Source organism: Lagopus leucura, unplaced genomic scaffold (assembly GCF_019238085.1).
Source record: "Lagopus leucura isolate 7727_CA_CO unplaced genomic scaffold, USGS_WTPT01 Super-Scaffold_741, whole genome shotgun sequence".
NCBI lineage: Eukaryota > Metazoa > Chordata > Aves > Galliformes > Phasianidae > Lagopus > Lagopus leucura.
Genome location: NW_024962256.1, coordinates 1572145 through 1584225, shown reverse-complemented (window position 1 = coordinate 1584225; position 12081 = coordinate 1572145). Strand labels below are relative to the sequence as shown.

General features: G+C 40.0%; 1 protein-coding gene across 1 annotated transcript in view; it reads right to left on the bottom strand.

Moving 5' to 3' along the window:
- Positions 1–12081, bottom strand: part of SORCS3 (sortilin related VPS10 domain containing receptor 3) — a 273977-nt gene that overhangs the window by 45735 nt on the left and 216161 nt on the right. Inside the window, exons 12-14 of the mRNA XM_042863904.1 lie at positions 8403–8479; positions 8213–8304; positions 5290–5397 (exon numbers count right to left, since the gene is read on the bottom strand). Of these exons, the coding sequence (XP_042719838.1) occupies positions 5290–5397; positions 8213–8304; positions 8403–8479 (277 nt within the window). The remainder of the gene's footprint in view (positions 1–5289; positions 5398–8212; positions 8305–8402; positions 8480–12081) is intronic.

The window sequence follows — 12081 nt, the reverse complement described above, 5'->3', positions numbered from 1 at the left end:
TGAACGGGTTTATATTAAATCTTCCCAATGAAAATGTTAATACTCAATCATGCATACACAGGTCTATGTGGATCATTAAGCATATGTACCTAGACACCCATACATATTTATATACGCATACATAGGTGTGTCTACATAAATACATATTGATCAGCAGAGACAAACTTAATGATCCCCATCTATATATGAGTGTCTGCATTCACGCATGTATAATGAGTCTAATAAAATAATAGCAAAACTTTGCAAGGCTGTGAAGTAAAAAGGTTATTTCTGTTTATGCAGGTTTGGAGAAATGCTTAGCTCAGTAGATGAAGTGGTAGAGATAATAATTAAGAGTAAGAACTGGAACAGCATAAAGAACTTCACTTGATCCACAAAGATCTCTTTGATTTAAATGTTATAGATAAGCACCTTTCAAGAGAACATTGTTTCTTTTGGGATATCACAACCCACTAGAACAGGAATACAACCAAACTCCTTTTCATTCGTAACTACCTCAGACAAGTAACACCTTGTGCCCAGGTCTTGTCAATGTGGAAAAGTTAGACCCAACCTACAAGAACAAAAAGTCACGAAAAGACATACAACTCACAGTAAGGGATACAGGATTCATTGGGTCATCTCAAAATGCACCAAACCCACTGTCCTTATTCATTTCAGTTATTTTCCTAAAAGACCCTTTGTTTTGTACAGTTGCTTTCCTCACAGCTAAAACAAATACTGCAATTGTCCTTTGACACACATCTGCTGAAGTACTGTGATACTAAGGAAACTGAACTAACCATCTTGTCAGATGAAATGGTTGTGGAAATACCAAGAAAAGGAGCTGCAGAAATGGATGATCAGCCAGGAATGAAAAAAGGAAGAGTGAATTCACCTTGCTTAGCCAGTAGTTCCGAGTTAGACTTGGAACTCAGCTCACTCACTCTCATCATACTTGCCTGTATATCACAAATCTACAACTGTAGTATCCTAAGGTAGAGCCCATACAGCTTGTAAGGAAATAATTCATTTCTTCACCCTGACAACCACATTATATGAAAAAAAAAATAATCATAGAATAATCTAAGTTGTAATAGACTTCTGTAAGTCATCTTGTCCAATTTCCCACCAAAAGCAACTTCAAATTCCACTATGACAAAGTTCAGTAAGATATTCAGAATCATATAATGTCCCTACATACAAATTCACAAATTTTAGCATACTGCTAAGTTCTTTAGGACTGTTTTAGGACAAATATACACAGCACTAAGCACAGGATCCCAAAGCCTAGGATGTTCCTACAACACAATTACTGCAACTGCTCACATAACAGCCATGAAGTGACACAAAATTCTTTGATAAAGCTGTTACTGCTTCCTATAAGCCAGAAAGCCCACTCACAGGATGTGCCACAAAATTCAAGTTGGGAATAATAGTCATCCTACTGATATACTGATTTTAATAAAATAGCATTGCAATAACATTGTTAATAATGCAATATGGTAATAATAGAATCATAGGCTCTTTAGCATTGGAAGGGATCTTTAAAGATCATCTAGTCCAATTTCCCTGTAGGGACATCTACAGTTCCATCAGGTGCTCAGAGCCCCATCCAGCCTGACCTTGGGTGCCTCCAGAGATGGGACACCCTCCCCTGTCTCTGGGCAACCTATGCCAGTGCCTCACTGCTCTTATCATAAAAACTATATTCAGTCAAAATCTCCCTGTTTATTTTGAAACCATTTTCCCTTGACTTATCACCAGAGACCCTGCTAAAGAATCTGTCTCCTTCGTTCTTACAGCCCCCCTTTAGATGTTGAAAGGCCGCTATCAGGTCTCCCAGAGCCTTCTCTTCTCCAGTCTGAACAGCCTCAGTTCTCTCTCTGTTCTCTCAGCCTCTCCTCATAGGACAAGTTACAATAATAGCTGGACTATAATTACTATTTAGTACACATCCTTCACAGCATATATATTTTTTTCAGTAGTAGTTGAATGTAAACCACTTTGATGCGAATAAATGGCAGAAATTTTCGTTCACAGGAATCATCCAAGATCTGTAAATTAAATATCTCACATGTTCCAGGATGAGAGACAAATCCTTAAAAGCCAACTATTCAGTTTGGCAATACTCTAATATGACCACAGTCGTCACTTATACATCCACTCTGCTTCTACTTTAAGAGTTCACAATGATCCAGTCCTTGATTAGAGGATGTTTACAACCATTGTGCTGCACCCATCAGTTTCTTGAAATCACTCTGATCTCTACCTGCAAATGCAAATTACATGTATCTTCAAACACGAAGGGTTGCACAGCACATTCTGATTTAGAGGATGGCCAGTAGCAACAGATAAGCATCGATTTCTTCTTAGTCAAAGCTTCTATAAGCTCAGTTTGATCCTACATTGTCCTTACATATTTGTTAACTGAAATACTCACTGTGATAAATACTTAAGCAACTGGAAAAGGAGTGATTTTCAGATAAGCTTTAAAAATGGACTGTTTTCTAAGTGAGTTCCTTAACACTGTGGACCAGAATTAATTTAAACATTTGTGGCAATTTTAATGGGAAATTACTTTTTATGACTTTTATGGATTCCTAAGAATAATTTTTGAAGTTTTTAATGATGACCAATCATAATAACAAAATGACAGCAAAGATCTCAGAAGTCAGAAGCCAATATAATATTTAGCAAGATAACACATAATCTACATTCCCCATCAGAAGACTATGAAGATAAAGAAACAATAACCTTAGATATAAAATGCATCTTCCACTTCAAAATAAAACCAAATTGATTTATAAAGTAAATGGGCTAAATCCATAGCTAGTTGAAACTGATTAGCTCCATTGATTTCAATGAAGTTGCTGATGTGCAGATTTATTTGAGTTCAGACCTGGCTGCATGCACAGTTGGAAAGTGACACCCATCCTGCAGTGCATGAAAAATGTCATGGAGAACTGTCACATCAGCCAGCACAGAAGGCTGAACATTATTGCTGCATTTGGAGAAAAATGTGGACTGAACAGAATGCAGGCTCTTATCTTTAGTCAGGGATTGGCATGCGTATACCCAATAAGATGCTTCATAGCAGTCTTGTGAAAAGGTTCACAGGTATATGATAAGTCGTCGTGTTTTGTTCTTGGCAATATTTCTGACCGTGAAGCAGCAGATGTACAGATACATAGTCTTCTACGCAAACACGTTCTCCTATTCAGTGAAGAAAAAGCTGAAGCCAAGGCATGGTTTTGGAGGAAAGAAAAGAACTAGCATCCCTACCAAACATGATACAATCTTTACCCCAGTAATAATCTCAATTGTCAGCAACAGAAGCATGGAGGCTGCATTGTGCTGCCCCAGCACTGTTTGGAAAACAAACTCCAAAGTCCCTTAAGAGTGCCACTCCTATGCTTTACAGGCACAAATTATAATCGTAATTACTTACCCCAGCTTCTCTAGGACAGTTCAGAACAGAAGATACAGATGGCCTAGAGTTAGCTACAACTTCCCAATCCACTAGCTACCCAAAATACAGCACCATGACAAGTCACTTGTCTTGACACAAATAGCCAAAAAAGTCATCTCAAATGACCTTTTGCTATATTTTCCCCCAGTCACCTTCAGCTAAGGTGAGCCTTGTAGATTCCATGTAAATAAACAGTTAAACTGTTCACAGTCACTTCTGTTCTTGGAAGGCAGATACACGTCAATTTTTTGAAATGCATACCAACACAAATCATGCAACCCAGTTGGAACAAATTCAGTTCACTAGCAGAAATGCCCAAGACAACTGTTATCTTAACCAAGCTTTCCTAAGAAACTGCTGACAAGCATACACAGAAGTCTACTCTCAGTCTGTCACTACCTGTGACAACAGGAATGAGATCCACCTACGTTTTCCTGCCACATTAAGTAAGCAGATGGACTGAAGCCTAGAAGAAAACATGCCAGGTCTGCTTCTCTTTCCTATGGCAACTATAGAAAATCACTTTGCAGTGTAAGGTGCAGAAAGCACAATAAACAAAAGGTGAAATTTATCCCACGTTTTCCATCCCTGAATTGGGTCAGGAATGACACAATATCAGACATGCAACAATGTCTGATGTGATTAACCAAGGGCATTTCCTCGTGACATAGCAGATATGCTTTGCAGGAATGCTTCAGTCTAAATACAGCCTCCTAGCCAGTTTGCTTTCTGATGCTTTTCAGAAATCTTTTCCATTCAGCCCAGATAAAACACAGGAAAGAAGGCATCTCTGTAAGAAACGCAGCGCATCTGGTTCTTGCTTTGTTAGGAATTCCAGAGCAGAGTGTTCTGATCAGCTTTGCAAGAGAAGTCGGATGACTCTTTGAGGTGCCTTTGAACTTTAAAAGTTTCCCCTCTCCCTTTACTGTTAAATTCAGAAACTTGCCTGCTTTTGGGGCCGCGATATCTTAGCCCTTATCTAGGGCTACAGCACTGCTGGGAGGAGGAAGGTCTAAGCACCTTCAGTACCAGCCCAGGCTCCTCTTTCCAAAGCATGAGTAGATCATAGTATATCTCCATTCAGAAAGGTTATTTTGAGTTCAGCTTTGCATCTGCACACTGAGAAAATTTTTATCTTGAGCTAAAATCATTTGTAAAACCCATAATGCACACAATAAGCAACAAAGCTGAGGAATATTCATATCCAGCAGCAAACTGAAACAAGAGTGAAACAGCACATCTGGAGTAAGTATAGAACTGACATTAGTTACAACCATCTACATCACTATCCTCTGAAGAGCATTACAGTCCCTGGGCCATCAGATCTAAGGAACAGTGTCAAAGCAGTCTTTGCAAGAAGGGATCACTGGATGTAAGTAGTTCAACTCATACTCCAAGACTGTCACTGTCTACATTTTAGGACAGATGCAGCTTCATCAAGTCAAGGCTTGAAAACATCCAGAGTTGGTAACACAAATTCTCAGCAACCTGACCATAACTATGCCACCCTAACAAGAAGTAGATTTTCCTTCTGTTCCATCTGAACTCACAAGTCACAGCCTGGGATCAGGGACCACCTCTCTTTGTCCTACCGCTCTGTTCCTACTTGGAGAAGTTTCAGTGCATCATCTGTTTGCCACATGAGATACACGGACACAGCACACGAGTCTGCGGTCATCAAAATAATACACAAATCAACACCATGCATTTATGCAATACTACATGTGCAGCTACACAATGCTACACTGCACAGTAGAGAGGCTCACCATGCAATGCAGGATCTCCATGCACTCCTTCTTGCACCACATTTTAAGAAAGTTAAGAGCTGCTATACTTACGTCATTATCTGAGTCTCTATGCCAGGATCTACAAGGGATCCATCCACAAAAAGAGGTGTTGATGTGAAACTGTATTTACTCCAGGATCTTCCCTCATCAAAACTCACCCTGGGATAGAAGCAGACAAGATTTATACATGTGAAAGACTTACTTTAGAGCAACCGTGGCAAGTGAACGTTGGCTGAAGTCTGCAAGACCCAGCAGCTAGATTTATAGACAGACACCAATCTCCTAGCCACCTCTAATTCACATTCTTGGTATATTTTGAATGATCAAAAACTTATAAACACTAGCAATAAGAAAATGGATATTCTTGGTCCAGCTGTACTTCAGACCTCAGAAGATAAAGGGGCATTGCCAAGTCCTGTTTCTGGATCTACAAGAGCACCTGGCATGGAGAAAGGCTCAGTGCATAAGTGGCCCTTGTCTAAATGCATGAAAATTGTTGTCAATACCACAGGATTCTTCAGCCCATGTGTGTAGCAATGGTATTAGCTACAATCTCTCTATCCCTGTTCATAGTTACCCTATTCCAAGAAAGGTTCCCAGTACCCAGGGCTAATTCACAGGGACAGGTCCCAGTTCAAAGATCCTGACCCCTGTTATCCCCTTTGCTCCTGTCTTCCTGGCCTTAGGGGAGCTGCCAGCCTTCATGTCACCCTGTTCCAGAGAATGCAGAAAGCAGTCAGAGGAAGGTATGCATATTGCCCATTGTATCTGACTGTTAGCCTGGCATGCAGCATACAGCTCCTAAAGCTGCCACCCAACAGCAACTCTGAGATCTGTGAGGTTTCCCTCTGCCCAAGGCTTCATACAATTTCTTCTGCAAATATCTGCCAAGAATTTTATCCCCAAGTTCTACTGGTAAAGGGAGAATAAACAGAGAAACACAGAGGTTTATTGGCTCTGAAATTATTTGATCTCTCCCAGCAGGGTCATTTAAGAGTTCTCCAAAGTACCTGAGCTGTGAAAACTGACAGATTACCTTAAAAGGACATTAACAGAGAGAAAATCATGGCCTAAATATCTTCTCCAAGCAGCAGGAAACACTTCCCATTTTAAAGTGAGTATAAAAGAGGAATTTGCCTTATTTTCCAGGCAAGGAAAGTTTAGGGGTGCATGTAAGTGTGCATGAACCTGAGTAGGTGGATTTGCATGAGAGGGTCCTACTGGAAACTAAGCCCTACTCACTCCAAGTAGGCAGCATCGGAGACACAGAGATACCATCTAAGGACTGGGAGGTCAGTGCAAACAACAGGTTATACTAACCTGAGCTAAATAATGTAAAAGCCTAGGGTTGATTTTTTGTTGTTTTTTTCTTTTTTTCTTTTTTTTTTCAGTGTAGTCACCATTCCCTAAATAACTGCCTCTAGCAGCACTTAGTAAAACCTTCACCCAATTCACGATGCACATCTGCCAGAAAGGGAAGCTGATTATACACCAAAGACAGAAAGCTGGAAGAACAGCAGCATACAAAAAGCTTATCTGTCCCAAATCTATTTATTTAAATGTATGTATCTTCCTGTACACCTGTGCATTTGTATGCTCTTCTGCCTGCATGCTTATCTATCTAAATAACATTTCAATTTCTGGGGAACAGCACACTTCATTAGGTTAGCTAAAGTTCTCTCAGCTTTTCAATTATCTGCACCTCTTTTCTCTAGGATGAAACTTACTGTACAATGTCTCAGTCTGAGAACTAATAGATATACATATACCCTTTAATTTATTCCGCTCCTGTTCATAAAATGGGTGTCTTCTGAGGCAATATAAAGCAAATATACTGCATTCAGCATTTCATGAGATTAGGTAGAGAGGAAGAAATCTGAAAGGAAACTTTCCAAGGCAGACAAAGGTGAATTGGGTTCTCAGTTCCTATGCAAAGTTCACCTGTGACAAAATCTTTCCTGAAATCTAAGTACATGCTTGTACACATAGTGCACTTGTTAGATCCAAAGAGCCTCCACAAGGAAAGACAATTAAAACAGTTACACCTTGGTTGAAGAATTTAGCTATAAATGGTTAATACATGCCTCAGAACTCTTTCAAAAAGTGGCTCACCTTTCACTCTTCCACAGCTCAACTTGTCACAGCCTGATGCACCTACTGCTGGTGACTCCTACCCTTGGCTAATATATAACTCTCCTGCCTTGGCTTCTACTTGACTTGGTTTAAAGGCTTGGCCATGGTCTTCTTGACGTCCTCTTTCCTGAAGAAACTTCAAGTATGGCCATGATTACCAAATTACCCAGCACAGGCAAATGTTTCTAGTCACACCAAAACAACACACTAACCACAAACAGAAAGATCCTGAGCAGAAAATAGCTTTAGTCTGCTGAGAGCATCAATGGAGGTCTACCCTGTATACGTCCCAGTTATGGAGGCTGTTGGCAAGGGGATGGTGGCCTAGACTGACTATCTTAGTGGTCCTGACTCAGAATCGTTACTCTTAAGTTCTGACTGCTACAAGTTTGCTTATGATAAAACAGAAGTGAAATCCTTTAGGAATCAGTAACATTTAGCAACATATCTTCACCATCCTTAATTTGGAAAGGGCATTTTAACACTAACTTTTGAAAACAGAAGACAGAAGTGATGGAGACATCCTCTGAAATAGTTGGAACACAAAGCCTGGCTTCTTATTATGTATGATCCACTAGCATAAATAAGCCCCACCTGAATCATTGTAGAATGTTTTAGTGCTAAGAGTAATTCATATATGTAATTATGTACATAGCCATTTTATTTGTATGAAGAATGATAATCATAGTATAGATCAATAAAAACAAATAAACATTAAAACATTTATAAGAAAAATCTAATTTGCTCATTTTGTAGGCACCAGAAGAGATTGACCAAGAGATTATAGCACCACTGTCTCACACCCATCAGGAAAACTTGTCAAAGTATCAAGTTTACTTACCACAAGTGTCGGATGGGCATTGATGTGTGTTTCAGAGCCACTAGTGCCCCTCCCCAGTCCAGAAACCACACATTATATTCCTCCTCGAAGATCTGCAAAGCAAATACTGCATGAGTGTTCCACTCCATCAGAAAAGGAAGACCAAGAATAGCAAAAGGCTCTATTCTGTCCCTTTCTCTGCAAATCATACCTGCCTCCAGGAATTCCCACCATCAGAAGAGATGAACATGCCAACATCAGTGTAGGACAGTTCAGAGCCAATATTGCCTGCAAAACAGACGAGTGTCAGAAATTCTTCTGTGGATGAGCACAAAACTGCATTCAAAATCACACACCCATTTGGTGCACATAAATCAGAGTAGCGGTCAAACAGTGGCTAAAGACCCTGGCCACCAGATATTCCACTGCACACACATTTTTCTCTGAACTTTTAATCTCTGCGCTCTGGCTAGCAAGTTGAATCTCTGTAATCTGCCAGTCTTCATCATGCGTAATGTAATTATGTCTGTCTCTCTCCCCTTCTTGTGCAAAGGACAGCATCCAAAGATGCAACTGAGTTTAAAAGTGGAAATTAGGCCCCCGCTGAAGTTCATGATTACAGGCCTTGGAAGCGCACTTGAGATTCTGTTAAAATGCTTAAAAACTTAATGAATCTCAGAATTTGCAGTTAAATAAACAAAGCTTGTTGCTGGGTCTGCTGATGGCTTGCGATTAATGAGGACTGGGACATAATGAAACGTCAGTTCTTTTTAAAGGAAATCTTGATTGTTTGGGTCTGAAACTCAGCCAGGGACAGGAGCAGTGCAGGAAACTAAGCTGGGTAAAAAAAAAATTAGCAGAGGTAGAGACCAGCCTAAGCACCATTCTATGAGAATACTGATCATTCTCATTGACCTAACAAATTCTAGGGTTCTTAATTTTAATCTTGTAATTTCCATTATGATGGTGTGTTCTGCAGACAGTTCTACAGAGGGAAATACCCAGCCTTCACCACGTGTTAGGGAATGGATATGCCACACATCAAAGCAATGCAAAGTTCAAACATCAGCCTGAACCGTCTATACAGACAGCCCTGCAAAACATCATTTGGAGGTGCCACCTCAGAGCTTGAAACAGATTCTTTCAAAGGTACTTCATCCAAGAGGCATACAGAACCTCATCTCTCACAGTGATACATCTTAATTCAGAGTACATAATGAATTTGTACTGAATCCTCAGCCGTCTTGAATTTTGAGCATCCTCTGAAAGTTCCACAAGTGACATGGTAAGTATCACAAGTGATAGCTGAAAAACTTGCAAATGGTCTGAACAAACCTCCTTCGCTTATCCCCACATTACCCTGAGGTCAGCATCTTGGTTCTGTTTCCAGAATTAAAATGTCTACAAGCACTAGGGTTCACCAAATAATGAATTTAGGCCTGTTCTAAGTTAGTTTACTTAAACCTCCCTGCTTCCCAAAGCAGCCAGTGGTTAACAGAAAAGCTACCACAGTCACCCTGTTTTTCCTGATAGCCTATCAGCAACATCTTCGGTCAGTGCTAGGTGGGATTCTGATTATATGAAAATCTGTCCCAGAGGAAGCAGGCAGATGTAGCACCAACATTACCAGAAAGTCTCCCAGTCACAATGATCAACAGCCATGATCAACATTGCGGTCAAATCCATAATTCTTTCCACTGAGCCACTCGTATACCTTACAAGAAAGACTGGTTTTAAAACAATAGTGATTTCAATGAAAAGAAGGAAAAACTAACATTTCTTCTTCAAAAATAGCAAAGGGAGGGGTAGCACTGCAGCATCACATCTGTAGCATCAACAAGAGCATAATAAAAACACCCTAATGAAAATGTTAATTGAATTTCTGACATTTAATGCTGGAAAATGAGAAACTAAAACCCAGCTGTGGGTTGACGCATTCCCAACAGCATCATGGAATCCAGCTAGCTCTATTATTGTGACAACAATATTTCCAAAAATGAAACTTCTAGCTCTGGGAAGAAGGGTAATTCAAGAACGACTTTCCTATTAGTGCTCATGATACAGGAAATGATACTTTGCCCATTTACCTGATCTTCCTTCCTGACGCCAGCAAAAATGACAAACTATTGTAGACAAAGGTACAAGAAAACTCTACCATGATAAATCATATAAAAGGTCAGTCTTTAGGGACATCCAGGTTCACAAGAACAAATCCACAATAGTTCAAACATCTCTTTAGCCCAGTATATTATCATGAGTGGAAGTCATCAAGAATTACCTGCTGGCTTAAATATGGAAGTGAAAATATTGCACAGTAACCTTTTAAATATCAAAACTGGAAGATGAACATTCCAAATAGGGATTTCCAAATTGTGGCAGGAAAAGAGTAACATGGTGAGGCTGTGTTGATGTCACTTCTCCCTCTTTTTCTGTGTAAAGTTTTTCCATAATTTTCTTCATTCTTTCCATCTACCTTCATTCAGTCATATGGATTCAAACCTTACAAAACATAACTAGTTCCCAGACAAGTGAAGGGGATTTGGCAGCTGTAGAATTAGATATTAAAACATAAGTCTTCCTTCTGCAAGAATCTAAACTCTGTATGAGTTTCCAATCATTGCTGGAAATGCACTGCTGTAAATCATATAGTAAGACATTGCTTAACAGAGAGTTTGAGCAGTGCTTGTTCTGAAACATATTTGCTAACGTGTTGATACACTCCTGTTACTGTGAAACTAGTTTGTGGAAACAGATGTGTATATTCCCAACAGGTTAAAGTTCTTATTGTACAAAACAATAAGGCAGAAATTCTGCCTCTTAAAGGTTAATTGTTACACTGGGAAAGCATTCATCCCATCCACTATCAGCTTGAAAAGAACCACATTTACTAACAATGTTGATCAATGTCTAGAATCTCACCGTTCAACTTCCTCTATTTGCTTCCTAAAAGGCTAAAGAAAAATAAGACTGCAATCTCAGCATCTTGAGTAGGCTTGCTCCTACGCATCCATCTAGCAAGTGTGGCCTGCCAGGAGTGATGACTCCACTCGGCTAAGCATAAGAAGATCTGGAGGTTTAAACCAAATTCTCTCTCCCTGTTTAGCCCGGATCAGTGAACTGGAAATCACACGGTATTTCCCTTGTGGAGCTATAAATGCCATGAGGGGAACCTGTCTTTTAGGTTCTGGCTTAGTCCAACAGACATGTGGAAGTGTAGAACAACTGTTAAAGGGAAATGACTGTAAGAAACAATGTAAATTCATACAGGCAGTATGCTAAAATGGCAGAATTGCAAGCCACTAATGGGCTGAATAAAGGAGATACAGTGACGAGGAGATCAAGTTAAAATGAGCCTTGGAAAGAACAGTTAAGTTACTTAAATATATTTGAATTTACATAGGAACATCCCTCAGAAAAGGCAGGACAGCCTACCTGCTTCAGAAGCCGGTTTTCAATAGCAACGGCCATTTAGCGAGCACTTTGTTACCCTAGCAGCTCCCACAGAGCTGTGGGAGCTCTGAGCATGGGTGAGATCTCGATCTGTCCTGATTAGGCTGCACACTGTATGTAGGCAATAGAGGACAAAAGCGCCCATGATGGTTGTCAGATTAATTACAGTGGGTCAGCCATTATCACTGTGCAAGTATTGTAGCAGATTGTCATTAAAACAATGAAACCTGCTAAAGCACCATTTGCACAGCAACAACAATGACCCATAAAGTGCTGATGAAATGCTGCCAGTCTTGGAGCAACACCACATAGAAAGTAGGTGCCACACACAAGACAGGCACTCATGAAGTCCAGGCTTCACCCAATAGGCTTTGGAAACATTCTGTGCTTGTTACTCAATAGGTGGAAATTGTTGATACTGCCTGGGACTCAGTTCTCAC